Genomic DNA, 23192 nt, shown 5'->3' with positions numbered 1-23192 from the left:
TTTCATTACCAATGTGGTCTTACCTTGACTTGAAGATGAAGTCCATGCTATCCTTCTGGACAACAATCTCTATTACTTTTTTGTAAAAGTCCTCCGTATCTTCCTCTAGTTTCAAAAGTCTAGTTTGTTGTTCGTGTCTATACCGTCTCTGCGTAGAATAACAGTAGCAACAAGGACCTGTGGGCTCATGTGCGCCCCCTTCAGTGCGGCAGAGGTTATGGCTGCCTCCCCTGGTGCTTTTTTCATTGCCGTTGTACGGCGAGCCTAAATATCATATATACGTGAAATAAGTTATTTAGAGACTATGGATGGCGAGGATAAATGTAATAAAGGGATCTACAAACATTACATTGGTGACCTACAGTGAGATGGTAACTGGCATGTGCTTAGGGCCCGCTTTCCAGCCAGTTTCTGTGAGGTGACGCATTTTGAGGTGAGGCAGAGCTCATCTGTGCCTCACCTCACCACACAGTAACTGGCTTGAGCGCGCTCACAAAATAAGTGCCCGCGCTAAATTAGTGCCCGCGCTCCAGCAAGTTACTGTGGGCTTACGTGAGGCAGAGCTCGTCCCTGCCTCACTCCTCATCGCTCCCATGTAGTTGTAGCGGAGCTCGGCAAATTTGCTGATTTTGACTATAAAAAGTGATTGGAATCATAAATAAATCACACTTACAAAACAGATCAGTGGAGACATTTGATTATTATTACTATTTAGTTTTTCTTTAGTTGTTTTTCCGTTACATTGTAGTATGGCCAGTCTATGAGTATGACAGGTGAGGCTCTGCCTCCCCTGACTGCACGTCGCTGGTAGAGTGGAAGCTTACCTAAAATGGCTTTATTCATTAATAAAAACCAATGCTGCATCCTACGCATAGCAAGTGAGGACCATCCAGTTAGGCTATACAGTTTGCAATGATGAGTCCTATAGGGTGCATTTGATATATAACGCAGTGCAGCATGGTAGAGTGGGTCGAGTTTGGCAAAAACAGTGGGAAAGGCAAATCTATAAATGGTATCACCGTAGTCCAGCTGGGACAGGAATAAGCCAGAGACCAACCTTTTACGGGATGAAGTTGAAAAACAACATTTAAGTCTGAAAAGGAAGAGTGAATTTAAATGTCTTAGTTAGAACTTCAATATGGTGTTTGAAGTTCAGATTACTGTCCAACCAAAAGCCCAGATATTTGTAGGTATCGACAAACTCAACAGCGACGCCATCAAGGGTGTCAATGGAGAGGCAAGAGGACGCTGACTTTGGAGCAAAAAGCATTGCTTTGGTTTTCTTACAGTTCAAAAGCAGTTTGGAATCAAGAAGTGCATGCTGCAGTGTGATAAAGTCAGATTTTAAATTGGAAACGGCCATATCCAGAGAAGGAGCACATGAACATACTATACAGTGTCATCAGCATACATATGATAGGTAGACAATTGCATCTGATTACAAATATTGTTTACATATAATAAAAAGAGCAAGGGCCCCAACATAGAGCCCTGTGGAACTTCCTTCTCCAAGGTGACAGGGTCAGAGACAGTACTACCCAACCTGACGCATTGAGTACGGTTGTTTAGATAACTCTGAAACCAGCAACATAACATTAGACATAAGGTTGATACAAATATTGATATATCAAATTGATACATCACCTGAGATTTGATGGCTTCTATCCCTAATTTCAAGTCTACTTCAATATAGCATTGTTTAAATAATGGTCCCATTTAGAGCCTAATAGCCAATAAACCACCAGGTCACTACCACAGTGTTTAGGGTTTTGTTTTAGAACTTTAACCTTTCCGTTGCCTAAAAAAACATCTTATTTAGATTTTTGGTTGTAACTTGATTTACCCTCTCGTGTCACCACAAAGAAATTGTTGATGTTCAAAAACAAGCCAAAAACTGCAAACTTGAGGCTTTAAACTTGTTTAGAACCCATTGAATGACCTCACAGTATCTTTGTCTACTTCTTAAATACAGTCTATGCTCTTTCACCCTCACTGGCTGAGAATGTAGTCATTCAAGATTGGACACTTAAGCAAACCTTTATGGGTAAAACTAGCTTCTGTTATTATCTCTGCTGTGATTTTGAGTTCAGATATGGCATTTTAACGAGCTGGTCAACAAGGCCTGGAGGGAGATGATCAAAAATCACCTCCCCGCTCCTTATGTTCAAGCTATTTCCCAATCCTCTGGGTCTGAACAACATCTGCTTTCAGCACTAATAGAATCACTGGGTCCACAATGCCTGACAAAACACACACACACACACACACACACACACACACACACACACACACACACACACACACACACACACACACACACACACACACACACACACACACACACACATACACACCAGCTAATTGGCTCTGTTCTGTTCTGCAGAGGCCAAATGAAAACTAGCAAAATGTTGATTGATGTTATCATTGCATACACACACACACACACACACACACACACACACACACACCACACACACACACACACACACACACACACACACACACACACACACATGCCCCACAGCCACTCACTGTGCTCTAACTACATTCCATTATGTCCATTAGCCCATCTGCACGCAGATATATGGGGAGATGGAGGGAGACTCTGATGACACAGCCGTCCCACGCAGGACGTAGAGTGTGTGTGTTAGAGTGTGTGTAGAGATAAAGAGATAAAAGTGGGTTGGAATCGGAAAGGTGCATCTCTGATCTGTCTCTTCTGAGTGCTCTGTACATTGTTGAGCCAGAAATATGAAATGTAAGACTCAGGAACAATTATAAATCACAGTCAGTACTTCCTTTTCAAGATTCTAAAAACTGTATTTGTACACCTAAATGTAGAAAATAATCTATGGTTAGGGGCTCACATATAAACTAGGGCTGTCAGTCGATTAAAATAGTTAATCGCGATTAATCGCAAATTAATCGCACATTTTTGATCTGTTTTAAATGTACCTTAGAGGAATGTCTTTCAAGTTTTTAATACTCTTATCAACATATGAGTGGACAAATATGCTTTATGCTAATGTTTATTATCATTTGAACAATGACAAATATTCTCATAAATATTAAACACAACAACCTGTGTGTGTGTGTGTGTGTGTGTGTGTGTGTGTGTGTGTGTGTGTGTGTGTGTGTGTGTGTGTGTGTGTGTGTGTGTGTGTGTGTGTGTGTGTGTGTGTGTGTGTGTGTGTGTGTGTGTGTGTGTGTGTGTGGTGTGTGTGTGTGTGTGTGTGTGTGTGTGTGTGTGTGTGTGTGTGTGTGTGTGGTGTGTGTTGTGTGTGTGTGTGTGTGTGTGTGTGTGTGTGTGTGTGTGTGTGTGTGTGTGTGTGTGTGTGTGTGTGTGTGTGTGTGTGTGTGTGTGTGTGTGTGTGTGATGGATCGTTGGAGCTATGTGCAACTCAAGGCATATGCTCGAACGGGAGCTGCCTGGACGCTGCAATCATGTTGCGCACTATCCGTGCTGAGTGTGCTGACTTTTCGTACAATGTCCCACTGTCTGGCTTCCTGCATAAAGTCAAGTGCTCCATATCTGTTAGCGCAGCTAGCTAGCACCAGATGCTAACAACAACAATGCACGTAAGGTCTCTCTCTCGCTCGCTCGGGCCACACACACACACACACACACACCCTCCCGGTCCTCCCAATAGCCTGCCGGTGAGCGTGGAAGTGTGGTCTGCCACAAGCGGGCGGCAGGAGCGGGGCTGTCAGCATCAGCTTGTAGATGGTATTTTAAACTCGATGCGCTGAAACTACGGGGCGGCTGAGGAAAAAAAATACACATGCGTTAATCACGTTAAAATAATTAGTGGCGTTAATTTTTTTTTGCGTTAACGCGTTATTAACGCGTTAACTTGACAGCCCTAATATAAACATCAAATAAGTAGTCAAATTACAAATGAACATCTTCATAAATAATATGAGCAGGTGTGTACAGAAAAATAATGACATTATTTCTGGTTCAATTATTTATATAACCGTTGGAAACCGTTTTATTACCTAGAAGCCGTGTGTTCTTCTTCTTGGGAAGCGTCTGGATTTACAAAACAACAGCTGATTAGGAGAGCCATTTTTACATTTAGTATTGCACTTAAATGCATCATTCCTGAAATCCTTAACTCAACCAGTTTCAGAGCTACAGCGATTTGTCAATCAACTTGTGTTAATCAGCAACTATTTCACTTATATGTATTCAGCTTCTGTGCGTGTGTGTTTCGCCCACTCTGAATGAAGCACCTCTGCACTGTTCACACTGATGGATGATGATGATGATGATGATGATGGTGCTAACTATATTTTTAAAAAGTAAAAACCAGCTGTTGAGCTGCTTTGGGAACCTGGCAACACACAATTTAAAAATGCACACACACACACACACACACACACACACTAATTGGTGCTATTGGCCAGATGGTGCTCCCCAGGAAGTCAGTAATGTCTGTGGTCTGTCTTCTCAAACTGTTTGAAGGCGCTGTCAGTTTACAGGTTGTGTACATAGTATACCAATTCTGTATTGAACCTTTTTTACCATAAAATGTTTGTACATCTTCCAACGTCCAGAGAAAAACAGCAATATGTATTTGATTGAAATAAGACCTTATTCACGCATCCAAATCCAAAAGTAGCAGGCTGCTTCTCATCATTATTGTCTGTTAATCCATAAATCAGGAGAGTTGTCTCCTCCTAAACTCATGATGTAATGACACTTCTCTGCCCCCTTGTGGTCACTTGTTCAAAGTGCAGCTCAGGTGCAGTCCTTTTCATACGGGGATCAACACATTGAAATGTTTGTCCAAATAAAGTTACACGGTGTCTTCACACTTTACATCGAGGTTTTCCCGGCTCCTTGCTATTTAATGATTTACTTCCAAAGATGAGACTTGTACTCTAAGACTAACAGATGAGATTTCCCCTGAAGATAGTGAGCTTAATTAATTTAATTTAAATTGTTGCTTTCCTCTATTTGTTTTGCTACGCTTATCTGTTGTATATATCTTTAGGTGTTATCTAACTACTCGTCTTTTGTTAGAATCACTTTTCTTAATTATGTTAGCTCAGTAGTATTTCTCCCCCCTTTCTTATTGTGCTTTTTCATCTTCAAATATTTTTGCTTCCATTATATGACATTTTTATGTAAAATGATCTGTGTTTTATACAGTCCTGTGTGCGCAAACATTTTAAATAGTAAAGCCTGAATATGAATCATTTGTAATACTTGGCATGTGTTAGTCAGTGTGTAGCTTAAAAGCACACCAACAGACACTGTGAACATGAACTCTGATGTTGATGCTGCTTTGTGATGTCACAGTGACACCTGCTGGACACAAAGCTGTACTGACGACACAAGTGCTCGACTGTTTGACATAAATGATAAAACTGTCTTATTGTTGATGATGTTCGCCTTTAATTGTAAATAATGAAAACTTATTTGTGTTTATTTCTCTCTTTCAGAAGGAGCTGAGCCTTCCCAGAAGAGGCAGTTTGTAAGTACCCATCACCCCCCCTTCTGTCTTCTGTCCAGTCAGACAGAGCCTGTCCTTTCTGCAGTGTTTGTTTTCACCCTTAAAAATGTCATGGGGAAAGCTTTGAGGATGCAATGAACCAAACACAGATACATACGCTGGTGTCAGGTGCAGTCTTTTGAGTGATGGTGAGAGGGAAGCTTGTCTTATATGAACATGTTCTTTTGATGGAGTTCCAAGGAGAGTCTCTGTCCAGTGTGTAGCATTCAACTTGAGGCTCAACTCTAGTGTTTGTGAGCATATTATTATTCTATGTTACTCTAAAAAATGATGTACTTGTCCTATAAATATCACCAAGAAACATTTCTGTGTTCTTTCCCTCTCAGCTGTTAATCTTTATAAAGTTATACAGAGAGAGCTTCCAGTTAAGGGTTTAAGGACAAAGTTGAAAAGCCACTGAGTCCAGGTTAGTGTGTGTGTTTGTGTGCATGTGCCAGAACAGCTGAGCATCCCTCTGTGTATGGTATCAGATCTATTTATATCAGTGTGAGTGTGTGCCAGGAAGCTGATTTATCGTCCTGCTGGAAACGTTCTACATGTTTTGAAACAAAAGTCTAGAGATGTACTGTCCTGCTTCTGATCAACAGATGGAATATAAGATTTCTCATACAAGTGTTCTTATAACTCACTCTGGAGTTGTTCGGTTTCCCTGAGCTACCTTTAAAACACACAAGGGTCTGATAAGGTGCATGTCGTTTAAAGACAATGTGAAACAACAAGCAGCCTATTAGCCAAAGCTAGCAGCAGCCAAACTGCATTGGAGAAGCACACATTTTTAATGGGAAACTGATTTATTCAGTGTTCAAAGTGGTTTTAATAACAAGGTCCATTTGTTTTGGAGAAGATGAGACCCCTGCGGATCATTTCCCAGTAATAACCTCCTTGTGATGACAAAAACTGTCGATCCAATGTTACTCACCTCATCAAACTATATTTGTTTTGTTTCTTGAGACACTCATAGCGGTAGGAAACGATACATTGCAAGTTTAATAGACTAAAGATAGAGATATTCACGTTAATCAGGATATGTTATTTTATTATTTAGGTACTGGTCATGTTTTTCTGTGCAGGAATGACCGTTACGCCTCCAAATAAGACCTGACATACCGTAGGGCTGTTAAGCCAGGATTGCTGGTAACATGACAGAACATGACTGGGCCATTCTACATAGCCAATTATTGCCAGGTGTACGAAGTATACTACATACAGTGGGGCAAAAAAGTATTTAGTCAGCCACCAATTGTGCAAGTTCTCCCACTTAAAAAGATGAGAGAGGCCTGTCATTTTCATCCTAGGTACACTTCAACTATGAGAGACAGAATGGGGGGAAAGAATCCAGGAAATCACATTGTAGGATTTTTAATGAATGAATTGGTAAATTCCTCGGTAAAATAAGTATTTGGTCACCTACAAACAAACAAGATTTCTGGCTCTCACAGACCTGTAACTTCTTCTTTAAGAGCCTCCTCTGTCCTCCACTTGTTAACTGTATTAATGGCACTTGTTTGAACTCGTTATCAGTATAAAAGACACCTGTCCACAACCTCAAACAGTCACACTCCAAACTCCACTATGGCCAAGACCAAAGAGCTGTCAAAGGACACCAGAAACAAAATTGTAAACCTGCACCAGGCTGGGAAGACTGAATCTGCAATAGGTAAGCAGCTTGGTGTGAAGAAATCAACTGTGGGAGCAATTATTAGAAAATGGAAGACATACAAGACCACTGATAATCTCCCTCGATCTGGGGCTCCACGCAAGATCTCACCCCGTGGGGTCAAAATGATCACAAGAACGGTGAGCAAAAATCCCAGAACCACACGGGGGGACCTAGTCAATGAGCTGCAGAGAGCTGGGACCAAAGTAACAAAGGCTACCATCAGTAACACACTACGCCGCCAGGGACTCAAATCCTGCAGTGCCAGACGTGTCCCCCAGCGCCAGTACATGTCCAGGCCCGTCTGAAGTATGCTAGAGAGCATTTAGATGATCCAGAAGAGGATTGGGAGAATGTCATATGGTCAGATGAAACCAAAATAGAACTTTTTGGTAAAAACTCAACTAGACGTGTTTGGAGGAGAAAGAATGCTGAGTTGCATCCAAAGAACACCATACCTACTGTGAAACATGGGGGAGGTAACATCATGCTTTGGGGCTGTTTTTCTGCAAAGGGACCAGGACGACTGATCCGTGTAAAGGAAAGAATGAATGGGACCATGTATCGTGAGATTTTGAGTGACAACCTCCTTCCATCAGCAAGGGCATTGAAGATGAAACGTGGCTGGGTCTTTCAGCATGACAATGATCCCAAACACACCGCCCGGGCAACGAAGGAGTGGCTTCGTAAGAAGCATTTCAAGGTCCTGGAGTGGCCTAGCCAGTCTCCAGATCTCAACCCCATAGAAAATCTTTGGAGGGAGTTGAAAGTCCGTGTTGCCCAGCAACAGCCCCAAAACATCACTGCTCTAGAGGAGATCTGCATGGAGGAATGGGCCAACATACCAGCAACAGTGTGTGAAAACCTTGTGAAGACTTACAGAAAACGTTTGACCTCTGTCATTGCCAACAAAGGGTATATAACAAAGTATTGAGATGAACTTTTGTAGATGACCAAGTACTTATTTTCCACCATAATTTGCAAATAAATTCTTTAAAAATCAGACAATGTGATTTTCTGGATTATTTTTTTTCTCATTTTGTCTCATATAGTTGAAGTGTACCTAGGATGAAAATTACAGGCCTCTCATCTTTTTAAGTGGGAGAACTTGCACAATTGGTGGCTGACTAAATACTTTTTAGCCCCACTGTATGTAAGAAATGTGAGCACAGACTCTAGGATTTGAACTTTTAATGAAATGCACATCGCCATATAATGCAGAACATTTTACAAAATTGTATAGGTCAAGATGTTGAGCAGTTTCCCACAACCCAAAGCATGTTATGAACGCTTCATCTGAAGATTCTCTCTGTTGGTCTGTAGAGAAAATCCTGAATTCTCATTTTCATTTAGGATCCTAAAGCTGTCAAGTCCAAATTTCAAATAACGTTTTTAATCTTCTATTTCTCCTATCTTTTAGTATCTCTTCGAAGACACTAGGCTGCTCTATCAGATTATTAATATCAGAGCAAAGCCACAGGGGTCCTGTTGTGTGTTTCTGTCTGTGTGTGTGTGTTCATTGATGTGTAGTGCGTGTGATCTTCAGGCTCTGCAGTGAGTTCATAGGCAGTATGAAGCCTCTGTGAGTCCGTGTGGACTCACAGAGGTTAAAGTTAAAGTGACAGTTAGCCGGCGGTCTGCACTTTGCCGCTGTTCTTTGTTAAAGGTCCCATGTCATGGCCATTTCTACTGACCATAATTCCATTGTTGAGGTCAACTAGAATAGATTTACATTGTTCAATGTTCCAAACTCACATTGGTTTCTCATACAGCCTCTCTGTATAGTATGTGTATTCACTCTCTGTCCTAAACGGCTTGTTGGAGCTCCTGCCCCCCCCTTCCCTATGAGCCCACTGTGCTCTGATTGGTCAGCTCGCCCACTCTGTTCTGTTGAGTCCACCACCGTTACAGCGGAACATCGGTGATTCTGTGTTACAATGACGTTAGCAACCAGAAAGTGACACCAGTAATGACAAACAGATGAGAATGCTGCGTGGGGTCTGGGGGCCGTGTTGGCGGGACGTTGCGAGGCTCGTGCTCCGCCCTTTGAGGCTCGAGGAGCGGACAGTGTGAGCTGGATTACTGGTGTTGTTTCCTGGTTGCTGCGTCGGGTCTGCGAGACAGCGTGACACCGCGGAACTCAGCCTGAGCACACACACACACTCACAGCCTGGCTGGAGATCCGCGGAGCCGTAGCTGAGAAAAGATAAGGCTGAGTGAGCGTGTGAGGAGCTCCGCGGATTACGTTACTATGACCGTTACGTCACTATGACCAAGAAGAAAAAAATGGAAAAAGAAAAATCTCCAACGAGGCGTTCTGGGGCAGCATAGACAGGTATTTTCTGTGTTAGAGTTTTACTCACTACAGGGTGTACTTTGAGGGTTTTTGACTCTGCAGACCGTTTACATGCAGAAAAACCTTTATAGCACACAAGGGGACGGGTAATAACCAGAAAAGCATGACATAGGAAACAGATCAGGGCATCTGATTCCTCTCTGATTTCCTCACGTTGTTCCACTGCTGAGATGCACAGTACTGTATTTATTATGAAATAGAATACTTTATTTTTCATTTTCAGAAATGTGGTTTTGTGACGGTTGCCCCATTAGACTCCTTTGTTAACTTCTGTAACATAGTGACTTCACTTTGTCACACTTGTGCTTCTCTTGGCTAGCGCTCCAACACATTGAACATGATAGGCTAAGGGGTTAGACATGTAAGCGGTTAACCAATCACGAGCAGACTGGGCTCTGGTTTCAGACAGAGGGTGACAAGAGGTGCTGCACAGGCAGTGTGAGAAAAAGAAAGAGCTTTTTGAACATTAAAGCGAGGAAACATAGTAGAGACACAAAATACAAATATGAACTTGAAAAGCATCCTTTTTAAAGTAAGAATGTTCAATTTACAAAATATAACCTAATTAAGATATTTATACAAACTGGTACAAATTGGTACAATGTCCAATAAAAGATGAAATTAAATAGAGTACAAATATTTGCATGCAAACATAAAAGGTTAAAGAAAACAAGTGCACATTGTCCTACATTATATAAAACATGTATGACAATATACAGTGATGTTTCAGTTGCAGGGCTCGACATTAACGACTGCCCGATGGCCCGAGGCAATCTAGTATTTAGCTCGGGCAATGAAGCCTCACCTGCTGGTTGCCTGATCGGGCAATCTATTATGCCAATTGTGGAGACGTGTCAGTGCCTGACAGCGGTCAAATCGGTTGGAAAAAGTTGACAAAAGTCGGTCAACCTGTCTTTCTTCATGGACGTCACCATTTTGTGTGCTTTGCGGATGCGCTCGGCTCCTCTCGACTGCTGCTCAGGTCTGCTCGGTCAGCTTCCGGATGAGGAGGCATTCGTTCGACCAACTTCACGATGTTCGGGCTGGCCCGGTCAATACGATTTCTATACAAAGAATACTACCCGGACAATGAATCGAATGCAACCACATTTTCGCGGGAATTTCAATTTGTTACGGATTCTGAACGATCAAATCATTTAAAGTCAGTGTATTACAATGTTTCTTAGTCCACCAAAGCAAGGTGAACAACCTGGAAAGAAGAAGAGAAAGACTGAGCTGTAGTCCCCCCCCAAAAAAGAGAATCACAAAGAGAATCCCAGTGTACACTCGAGGTCTCCCAGACTAACAGTAGATAACATTACAAACATCTTGAACAGGGGCCATAATAGTGTAAATAATGTTTGTTTTGGCGGTTATAACTGAATGTAATGTTTTCTACTTTTTTACATCTGGGAAGGCATTTGCCTTCATCAGATGGAAAGTGTCTTGACCAACAACTTAAGTGTTTCTTATAGCTATGCAGGGCATGCAAGCGAGCAAACACAAACAAGAACTCATGCAAACAAACAAGTGAAATGAAGAATAAAATTGAACAATATAATATTGTGGTGGTTCATCTTATAATTCAGTCTAGAGAATGCACCAAACAGCATCTAAGACCTACAAAAATCGAAATGTTCTAGGTGGAGGCCCTCCAAACCCTTCGTGCATCATTTCGTCTGCGCGCATTTTTCAGGGCAATCTCTATTGGGCTAAGGGCCATCTGTAAATTAGCTTAGATGGCCCACAGGCCCAAAATCCTTAATGTCATGTACTGAGTTGGTTTAAATACATTAGTGCTGCTATTTATCCCTTGGTTTCTGTTTTGCTGTTGAAGCTTTCAAACCATTTTCTTTCAAGTCATGACTGTTATTCACTCTACCAAGATTCAAATTAGATTTAAAACATGATTCTTACTTATCCAAATGCATTTTTGATAAAAAGCTTTGTACAGATGGGTGAACTTTGGCCTTGTTTTATACCAACAGCTCACAGAGGACCTTATAGAGACACAGAGGATACATGTTTGCTATTGGATACTTTCCTAATTCGATTTGTCTTCCAGAGAAATCTGTCAGAAAATCTATGCTTTAAGGTTCCATTTCAAACTGGGCACACACACACACCAGAGTTCCCGTTAGCCGGTAATTACCGGACTACGACCGGTAAAATATGCTGACGACCGGCAAATCTAAATCTCTCCGGTCAAAGTGTCCGTTCAAAATAATTTCCGTTTAGCGCAATATCGCTATATAGCGCAAAATCAGTTGCGCAACTTGCACCATTTATGTGACAGACAAAAGAGTATGTGACAGACAAGAATAGTCAATTATAATGTCTAACACTTAATGTGGAGAAAGAGATGTCCTGTATGGGTTGATTGTGCGTTGATCTGTTGGTAATGCCTCGGGGTTCCGGTGGGCATGTAAACAAATGCATAATGCTGCGCTATACTTTGCGGCCTCACCCGGTTGCATAGCGACCAGTGGCGTTTTCTCCCGGAGGCCAAGGGAAGCCAGGCTTCCCTTGTTTTTTCGGATTGTAGTTATAATTTAAATAAATAAATAAAAACACTTTGTTTTGTTTCGATCATTCTCCTTTGCTGTGTGTTGCTGCCGGCCCGTCTCTCCCCCATTCTCATTGAGTATTTTACAAAGAGTGAAACAAACAGCGCCCCTCTAGATGTTATGGTGAAACAGTAGATTGCACTCTCTGTTGCGAGAGGAGAACAGCCGAATCTGGCTTCCCTTGGTGAAAACAATTTGAGGGATTGACCAATCAGATGAGGCCCACGTGATGCCCCTGCCAACCTGTGATTGGTCAGGGCCATGCCAAGGGAAGCCAGCCGCCTCTTGCTTCCCTTCAGAGGCGGCTGGCGATTTGATTGGACGCTGCCATCCAATCAAATCACATCAACATCAGTTTTAATACTGTAACTGTCATCACCGCCGTTAGAAATGATCAAGCAAATTAAGCATTATGGAGGGTGGAGATTTGGCATACTTAATCAAACATAACTTTACTAAACTTCCGCTACAGCAGCAACTAAAAATTAAATCAGATGACAGGCCAATGCCCGCACTCGAGCTGTGTGTACACCAGTCTATGGTGTACACACAGCTGGAGTTTCAGCTGGAGAGTGCGTGCGGACCTTTCGGTTAGATAACAGGCGTGTGCAAGTCCTGCATCTGTGTGATACAAATGTGTGTAAAATGATACCGGGCGCTGTAATCACTCATCTGGTTACGTTATTGACCACCCCCCCCCCCCCCGACCCAAAAAATGGGCTTCCCCTACATTTTTCCCCACGCCACGCTACTGATAGCGACACTTATTGTTTAGGTGTCTTTTAATAAGCAGGTAGTCCTATCATTAGCTAGAACTAGCTGGATCTGATCGATATGGACATAAACGCGAGTGAAGTCTAATCTGACGGGAGAGAGAGAGATCAGCTGCTGCTGACGAGTCGACACGCAGCTCTGCATGATCAGCGGTGAGCGGACAAAACACACACTTCAGGTTAGAATATCACACATAGCTATTTGAATGACCTCTCAAACTACCTAAACTAGTTATAGATATGTTTAGTTTTACTGTCGGGTCACTCATTACTGGATCCGCATGATACTGACGGGCTGTCAGGAGAGGGAGAGAGCGCTCCGTTTATTATTCCCGTGTTGTTGTAAGTTACTGTTCACTTTTGAATAATGTAGTTAATCTACTATAATTAGTTTAATATTAGTGTGTGGGTGTAACCCTACCCGCGTCAGAGCCGTCTGTGATCCACTCCATTGTTTATGAATTAGCAATCTGTGAGCTGCATTTAGCCCTGCATTAGGGTCAGCGGTGTCCGGGCTTCTGAGAAACAGGAACAGACAGAGAGGACAGCTGCTCTGATAATACTCTATCATGACAGCGTCCCCAGAGTCAGTGTGTCAGAGAGCGAGACCATTTCCCTGTAAGGTTGTGATCGGTGCTGCGACTTTTCATCTCCTGCTAGTATTCAAAGAGAATAACTAAAGTATGTCTCTGTAACAAGTTAGTCCCGAATGAATCAACACTAGTCTCTGCTTAGGGCAGTTTCATTCATGCTTCTCAATCATTAGAATGAACTAACCCTCACCCAACTCAACAAACAATTAAAACACATTTTTTTTATAAAAAAAAGAAAAAGATCTATTGTTTAAAAAACACATTTTAGCCCAAAGTAAAGTTAGCCTTAATAAATAACATTATTTGATTTATTCTTTTTAAAACAGTAATTTGTGTACTTTAAGAAGTAAACCTGACTTTTAATTAGAAAATAAGTGTGTTTACTCTGTCGTCCAACACAAACTTGTTCCTAAAAACTATTTTATAATAATAAGCAACAAACTGAATCTAGATATACCTACCAACTATCTTGTAAAGAAGCCATGTAGCAAATTAAAGGCATTCCTGTCTTTACACAATAAGCTCTAAATAATCAGTATGAAGCAGAACGGAGAACATCTCAGGCTTCCCTCCTGTCTTCATATCCCCGCCTCCCTCCCCCTCTCTCTCACCCTCCTCCCTCCGTCTGTCTCCCTGTCCCTCTCACGCTACGGTTTGTTAGGATTCAGTCAGTCCTCTCATGTCACAGCGATCAGAGACTCTGAGACTTCCAGGAACTGAGAGGGGGGAACTGATCAAACTGTACCCAGGAAAGGCACTCTGCTCCTTGGGGACATGAACCTGGGAGCGTCCCTTGTCTGGTGGAGCTGAGGGTCAGCTACCAACTAGTCTGGACTTAAAGGAATTGGTTCCTCTTTATTATCTGACATGCAGGAAATACTCAGAACTTTTCACATCATTTTTTAAAATGATTTTCTTTCATGAGTTGAATGACTGGATTATTCAAAGGAAGACAAAATGAGTTGCTCTACTAATTGAGCTGAGCCAAAGATGTGCGTGGTCTGCACGTCACTCCACAGACTGCGAGTGTTTGTGTTTTAGGTTGTGACTCAGCATGCCCATGCTTGTTGGTGAAGAAACACTCTACTCCAGATACCTCACATATCTGTGTGTGTCTCTGTCTGGAGATAAGAGCAGATGCTGACGCCACACACACACTCTGGTCATTCCTTTATATTGAACAGCCAGTGGTTTGACTCATGGTGTTCTTACCGTGGGACAATTTTTGGTCCAGTTTTAAGCTGGAGGACGGACAGAACAGAATGTGTTTGACAGGCAGATGAGCTGATGCAGTTCGCGGGATTATTCAAAATTACGGTTGATCCTTTTGTCCCGGGACACAAGATGAAGAGGAGGAAGGAGAGAGCGGGAGCCCCACACCTCCACCTCCAGTAAGAGTGTGTGCGTGTGTGAAAAGAATGCAGACCTGATAAGGCAACCATTTATGTATCTTACATACTTTTACTTTTTTCTTTTTTCTTTGTCAGGACAGTATGTTCACATCCAAATAGAAATGGCCATTGACAAGAACCACTATAGGAAAACATCAATAATATATATTTATGTTTTAAACTACAGTCATGCTAGCATCATGCAGGCTATACTTGAGCTAAATGCTAACACCAGTATGCTAACATGCCCTCAACACCAATGCTGAAGTTCAGTAGGTCATGTTCACCATGGTCAGCATATTATTATTTCATTTAAGCAGGCTAACAATAGCTAATTAGCACTTAAAATCATAGCAAGATTTAGTTAGTTTTGAGGGCATTTGGTCATGAAAACTTTTAGAAATGGATATTTTCACCTTGCAGAAATGTGCCAATGTACTAAAAGATGATTCTGTGGGATGTACATTTAACTCAATGACAACATACATTTAGATATCCTATACAAAACCAATAATTGACTTGATTTAAAGGTGCTTGCACTTTTCAAATGTTCCTATACTCAGAATATTGATGAATCTGATTGAAATATATTGATTTGCCTTTATCTTCAATGCAGACATTTTTTTTTCTCAGACATTTTGAAACATTTGGATGTAAACATACCAATTATCTGCATGCTCTTCTGCCATGATTGTTATGTTTTCTTATTAGTTGTCAATTTGTGTTCCTGTCTACATACAGATGTGTTGCTGAATATTAGCCCATAATAAATGCGTGAGGCCTACATTGTTTTTGTAGCTGCGTCACTAAATCACATACACACGTTTGTAATTTAGTACCTGCATAGTGTACATTCATACTGAGCTGGTGGAACGTAAAACCGTGAGGAGACAGAAACATGAGAAGGTATCAGAGTGAGATGCCAGCAGGGAAGGAAGTTGTTGATAAGCTCCAGTGACCAGCTCTCTATTTCCAAACACATGTCTGTGTTCCCCCCACTGTGAGGGTCATCTGTGGGGGTGATACACTGATTATTATCATTTACACTTTTAAATAAAGATATTAAATCAAATGAAAATCAAACCAAGTATATAGAATCAACTCATTATTTACAGAAGGTGCATTGCACAAGCTATTAAATGATTTCAGCGTGTACTTTCTTGCATGGGTAATTTTCCGTCCCTTCTCAGGTATTAATTACAGCCCAGAGCCCCAACTTAGTTAGCCCGCCAATTATAAAGGTCACATCCAAACATAAACTTTGTATGTCAAAGCAGATATCTGGGTATTTGCACATTGTTTTAACTGAATATAATCAACTCTACACACTTTCTGTGTAATGGGGAAAACGTGGTTCACATGAATGCCAAAAACCAAAGGAAGGTACGATTCTATTTACCATGTCTCAGTTGCACTTTCGACTTGCTCGTAAAAATCAATGAGACGGAACGCTGGAAAATTGAAACAAATCTTCTAGTATCATACAAAAGTACTTCTGCTCCAATCTTGTAGTTTCATACAAAAGTACTTCTGCTCCATTCAATAGACGAGAAATTGCAGAAGGTTTAAACTGTCTCACTGCTACACGCCGATCTGATGTTCCTTACATGAATACAGGAAACTTTCATATTACCCTCAATTTCCACCATACAGTTCACCACATCTTGTTTTACCCTCTTCTTCTTCAATTGTGTAATGGTTACAAATGAACAATTGGCATCACCTGCTTATCTTGATCAACTATGTCCATTTTTTGTGAAATTCAGTCAACATTTGTTCTACATTTGGATGGAAAACCTGGCAACAGACGCATACAAAAATGTCTTTACAGTGTGGCTGCATATCATTAAATTGGTCTATGCCTGAGTTGTTCATTCTGGTTTGTTAATTCATCCTGTTGAAATAGTCTTTATTAAACCTGATCTCTAAAAAACCTCGACCCTTTGACCTGATCAAACTGCCACCCCCCCACTATATGTGACAGCAGCACTGTTAGTCCACTCGCTCGGGGCCAGATGGCACGACTTACTATTGGATCTAGCATTTCATTATGAAATTGTTTTAATTTAGTTCATGCAATGGTCGTGCGGAAACTGTAGCGGTGCACCACAGATGGCCCTACATTATGCACGGGAAACACTGCTCATACTCAAATCTGAATAGCCCTTGACTTCCCAGCAGGTGGTCTCACCCATTCTGTCCCACCCAGCAGGGGGGGGGGGAGACATGGAAGCCACCACCGTACGCTCCTCATGCCCTACATATTGGTGCCAACTGCCATTTGAACTCTGAGGGTGTTTTTAGACCATTTCAATGTAAAAGTCAACCCTATTTGTTCTTCTTTTATATTCACAACACTTTGGACTTCTTCTTGTGAGAGGTAAAGCAAGGCAACATTTGATATGACTGAGTACAAACATCTCATAGAGTCCTTACTGAGCTCTCTGAAGTTGATCCAGAACTTTCTGTCCAGCTGTTTCCAACCACCATAAGTTATTGTGCAATGCTTCCTGCCTGCTGTGAGGGGACATCTGCAGGCAGGCAGAGCCGGTGTGGATCAGTGGGCAGAGCCTGGCACGCTGCAGCCTCAAACCCTCAAATCCAGGGGCTGTACGTTCTTACAATATGAGCTCAGTGCTGTCAGCCGCTGTCGAAAAAGGCTATTACCACTCAAAACGCGACTGAAATTTGGGCAGTAAATGCTGAACTTTTTACTTTACCAAACTATTTCTCGATGGGCATTGTGATCAGTCCATCCTAAATTAAGAAATACATTGTATAGAGTACAACAAATTCAATTGCAAACCTTGCACTATACCATACTATTCTAACGGACTGAGTGTGGCATTTTTTAAGAGCGCTAGCTAGGAATTATGAAAGTTAAACCAAGCTCATGTTCAACTCACTTTTTTACACCAAAGTCTCAGTCGATGAAGTATGAACAAACTTTAAACAGATCTTAATTGAGTCCGTTTTCTGGAGCCATGACTCAGCCAGAGTTACGTACTTCAAGACATTAAGTTGGTCTCCGATAACATATTAATTATAGCATGAAGCATCAAAAGGATTGTAGTTAAAACTATTAAAATGACACGTAAACATGTAAAATGGTAGTCCTAAAATGGTGCACTATATTACACGTCTGGGTGTAGCTGGATAGATGGAGGAAAATAGAACAGATAGATGTTTCCACTCAGACTTCTCAACTGCTCTATCAATACAGGTTAGCATTGATGTCTCCTCAAAGCCAACACACACACGGTCAATACGTCCTCAGCACACACTCCTCTATCCTGGCCCTGCTCTCTTCCTCCCCTCTTCATCCTTTCTTACCCTCCTCCCCCTCCCTCCTCTGTTGGCAGAATCTGGTCGCCAGCTCAGCTGCGTTGCCACGGCAACAGCAGCCTCCTCCAGCACCTGCTGTCCCCCACTTCCTTTCATCCCTCCGTCGTTCAGCTCCCCGTCGTCACCCTCTCCCCCCTGTCCTCCTCCTCCCCCTCCCTCTGTTCCTCTGACGGCCCTCTGTCTGCCCCTGTTCACCAGCGAGGAAACCCCTTCCTCTGGAGGTAAGAGGCGTGCTGTGTCACCCCATAACACACCTGTGTGTGTGTGTGTGTGTGTGTGTGTGTGTGTGTGTGTGTGTGTGTGTGTGTGTGTGTGTGTGTGTGTGTGTGTGTGTGTGTGTGTGTGTGTGTGTGTGTGTGTGTGTGTGTGTGTGTGTGTGTGTGTGTGTGTGTGTGTGTGTGTGTGTGTGTGTGTGTGTGTGTGTGTGTGTGTGTGTGTGTGTGTGTGTGTCTTCTGTTGGCCCGCTTTAACGACTTTCCTGACCTTCTGTTTTTTGTCAGGCGACATTTGCGTTCAAGACTGTGCTGCTGAAAGGGCAGTGAGAGGCAGTCCAACACTAATGACACATCAACATTAGAGACTTTTCTGGATACTTGAAAGGACACTAGGGAGGTGCTGGAATGAGTCGTAACACCTGGAAATAGTTGGCATTTGAACACTTCTGGTTCTCTCATCTCGAGCACAACTGTTTTTGTTTAGAAGCCCGAAATAGCTTCTGTGTTTAACACAAGTACACTTTTTTTTACATTGTGTTCGATGACACAAAACACATCAGAAAATACCACACTTGCGAGAATATGTCATGAAAAGAGCGTTAACAAGTGACTAATTGAGATTTCTAAACGTCTTCACGCCGATCTCAGTCCGTGAAGTCATGATAGAGTTTGCTTAAAGCCTATTTCTAGCTTTTTACCTCTGCCGATTGCATTTATGCTTTAACAATTATAAAAGTAATAATAACACAACTTGTAAAAGTGTGTTTAGCATAGATTGTGTTTTCTGCAATATTCGAAAACCCAATAGAAATATCCCATTGATTTGTGTGAAGGGACTTCAGGGTCACTCTACAAAAGTTATTTGAAATACTCAAAGCGATAATCCATAATAAAATAGTTGGTGATTCATCTAATAGTGGACGCCTGCTATATTACTTCTGGAGCTCTACTCTTTATAACTCTGACCAATATTCAAAGAAGACTGACAGATCAATAAGAGCAATATTAGGATGCGTTAATGCTTTAAAACTGTAATGTTCATTTAGCAAAGTTCCTCAAATTAGAAAACACTAACGAACGAGTATATATTTATAAATGGTACCATATATGGTTTATTGTAGTGTATACCCAACACATTCACAGTCCCATTTGTCGTAAAGACAAGCAGAAGACCTTGGTTATAATGACGATGATAACTGGCTTAACTTTAGCCTTTTGACCACATTTAGGGTCATTGGATGTTCAGTAGATTCTAATCTAATTATCTTCCGGGATTTTCTTCTTGCATGCTTATTACATGTCGTCCCTGTCTTGAAGTAAGGAACATTTCCACACTTCTTGATTGCATCTCTATTTCATCTTGAACAGTAATAGAAATAAGTTACAGTAAATATAACTGATGCAATTCACTGGTGGAATCAAACCCTATCTCCCTATAAACATCTCTACTCTGATAACCAGTCTGTCCCCGCTCTGCCTTTCACTGAACTCAATAAGAGCTCCACTCAGGAACAGAGGGGTGAAAAGAAGAAAAGAGCATCCGAGAGGGAGGGAGGGGGCTCTGCTGAGCAGAGAGAGAGAGAGGGAGGAGAGAATAGACACACCAGCAACTCTAACACACTCATGCTGGTGTGACAGGTGGGAGCCAGCGTCTGTTTGCAGAGTGTGTTAAAGCGATGGTCGCACGTCTGCGTTAGCATGTCTGACTCCTGGACGGTGCTCTCCAATTTCTCACTGCCCGAGAGGAGCATGCTGCGGCGCTCCAAGAGGTACTCGCTTATTTTCACTCCATCTATAAATATTCGTATTAGTTCAGATGTTTCCCGTCTCTGCTGTAGCCTCTTTTGCTCCCCTCCTTTCATTTTTGTCTCTCAATTAGCTGTTTGTTGTCATCTCTTTCTCAATTTCTGCCGCTCCATCTCCCTCCTCTTCCTCTTTGCATGTATTAGATCAGCAGGAGTTGCTCCAGTGAAGGTCAGCTAACAGGATGTATCGTTTGATGGATAAACAGGACTCTCTGTCTCACTGTGTGTTTGTGTTTGAATAGGAATCACATGTAACACTGCTGGGATGTTTACCAGAACTGCTCCGTGCGTGTCCTTTAGAATCGAATGTTCTCTATCTGCGTACCTTTAACCAGTTCATGATGCAAATCCAGTTTGCAAGGCACAATTTGGCATTTGTGCGTGAAAACATTGTCGTTATTTATCCTCTTATTTTGCGTTACCTCTCTCTTTCTCTTCTGTCACTCAGTCAGAAGCAGCTTCTCCGGGAGGAAAGAGAAGCCGACACAGAGCTGTACTTATCACTGTGAGGAAGCAATTTTTTCTTCCTCCTCCCTGTAATAACAGGGGTATAACTGCCACACACACACACACACACACACACACACACACACACACACACACACACACACACACACACACACACACACACACACACACACACACACACACACACACACACACACCGACAGATTTCTTCATCTGTCGCCGCCTCCTGTTGTGTGCAGTCTCGGCAGTGTTTTTAAAAGAGAAAGAGCCTGTGAAGTGACTCCTGCGTAGCAACAGTTTTTGGATTGGGAGGATGGAGCTGGCTTAGAGCTGTAATCAGGACAACATTGATTCTTGGCTCGCACAGAAAATAGTTGAAGCGAAGGGTAATTTTAACACCAGTTATCATATCCAGTTCAAAAGCATTGTATTTAGGGCTCCGCCCATCACTTGGCTCTCTATTTCCTGACCTTGTCTTCGGATGTGTCAAACAAACAGGACTTCTTGCTTCTCCACCCATAAGGCTCATATTCACTTCCTATCGAATGTAGGATGTTTCTATATGTGCTTCTTTTTGCCATAATATAGTCAATTAATTTTCTATTTTTTGTATTGATAAAATACTTTAAAAAAGGAGTTAATTGTGTCTGCACCTCATACATGTTTGCATCTATTGCTTAATGTGCTCTACCGACGTTGCTCACGTGTCTCCATTTTCTCTTATTATCACTCGCCAGATGCTTTCGGTTTTAATTCAATATTTTATCAATTTCCAAGATTAACATATCAACACCTGTGCAGATAGAGAAGGGTGGTAATGCATATCTCTAGGGAGATGCTCACAGCTCCCAACGTTTAGCAAGTGCAATGGTTCATCTGACTTCCTGTTGGCGGGATTATTGGAACTGAATTGTTTGTCTTCCCATTCCCCTTTTTCGTTACTATCAAATGGGGGCTTTGTATGTGAGAGTAACCCCTTAAGCAAAAAAGCCCCTCCTGATAAATACAACTTATATTAGAATATAAGGTTTATTTATGTATTGGGTCTTTATGGTGTTTTAGTGAAAACAATATGAAACACGTTGAATGAAGGCCCAGTCATCTTTACTTTCAATTCCATAAATGGAATACAGAAATGTAACTATCGAACTAAAAGGACACAAACCATTGGAATTATACTATTTGATGGTATAATAATTTTTGTCAAAAAGTACAGTTCTGGTCTTAACTCGCTTAAAAAATATAATGACTTCCTTTTACCTTTTTAGTGCAGCATATCTCACAGTAGTGGGGTTGTATACATGCTCTGCTAATTTACAAGCATATAGTATAGTTTGATACTACTTTTAGGACTATGAAAACATTTTGTTTCTCATTTGATAAACTTAGCCAAAGTTTGGAGCATAACATTTCCCCTACACTTTGAGAAGAAAGTGTCAAATGGGTCAAAATGTTCAATTTTAATCTTTTTACCTGATGATTATACAACTTTAATACTTGAAAGGTTTTGATGCACAGTGCAGCCAACACATTCCTTATTAAAAATGTATTGCTGTAAATCAACCAAAAGTAGTCCCTTTATCAACAGATCGTCATTTTATAACTTATAAAACAAAGGCAATAGGCACAAGGCCAAATGAGAGTTGCATTCGAGTGTAATGTGTTTTTTCTTAGAGGCATGAACCCAATAACACTAACTCATAGAAGAGCAGAAAACAGTGAATAAAGTGGAATCCACACACATACAGCCACACACGCTGTTTGAGGTGTTACATTGATTTCCTGTGGTGGCTGTAACCCCAGAAACACATTATTGAGTGGACTTTTGGAAATGAGTTTAGCTGTAGATCTTATCCACATCCACTTGCCTGATGCCTCATGTGTGTGCTTGTGTGTGTGTTAGGTAGTTTAGTTTAACACCCACATAACTGTTTGCACATCGCTAGTTTCCACTATCCTGTCAGCGCTGTCACATCGCCGTATGCTTCTGTGTGTCTTGTGAGTTTTACAGTGGCAAAGTTATTACATTCTGAGTATATATGCAGTCGCTCCTATCGCTGGTAAAAACCTGAGTAAACACACATTTGCAAACATACAGTGTATGCCAGCTCTATAATTCTACTATTTATATCGTTTACTGTTGAGATCTTGACTTGTTTTTTTCCCTCAAGTACTGCATATAAATCCAACAGACCTACAATTTGTGAATATAAAATGCAATTGTTGTCACACATGTAAAACAACAACATTGGGAATTTACTTTTCAGTTTTCAATTTCAATTTACTTGGAGTAATGAAACTGCACAACACATTTAAAACAATAATCCCACCATAAATACTTATCCAGATAACATTTCTACTAAAAAGCAATAAATAATGTATTTGGGAATAAGAAGCTAAATGTGATCTCATATCTGTGTGTGGTACAAATCTGCAAACAAGACGTTGTTACATTAGCTTATAGAGGTGGGATTAACACTTTCCACTATACTGAGCGATA

At 41.5% G+C, this 23192-nt stretch overlaps 1 protein-coding gene across 1 annotated transcript in view; it reads left to right on the top strand.

Annotated features, from left to right (window-relative positions):
* The window catches only part of mast2 (microtubule associated serine/threonine kinase 2), a 218071-nt gene that overhangs the window by 135443 nt on the left and 59436 nt on the right, over nt 1-23192 (top strand). Inside the window, 2 exon segments of the mRNA XM_034237473.1 lie at nt 5452-5483; nt 18222-18425. Of these exon segments, the coding sequence (XP_034093364.1) occupies nt 5452-5483; nt 18222-18425 (236 nt within the window).

The sequence above is a fragment of the Gymnodraco acuticeps genome, unplaced genomic scaffold (genome assembly GCF_902827175.1).
Source record: "Gymnodraco acuticeps unplaced genomic scaffold, fGymAcu1.1, whole genome shotgun sequence".
Classification (NCBI taxonomy): Eukaryota; Metazoa; Chordata; class Actinopteri; order Perciformes; family Bathydraconidae; genus Gymnodraco; species Gymnodraco acuticeps.
The sequence above is the reverse complement of the archived record's forward strand: the minus strand, read 5'-3'. Positions and strand labels throughout refer to the sequence as shown.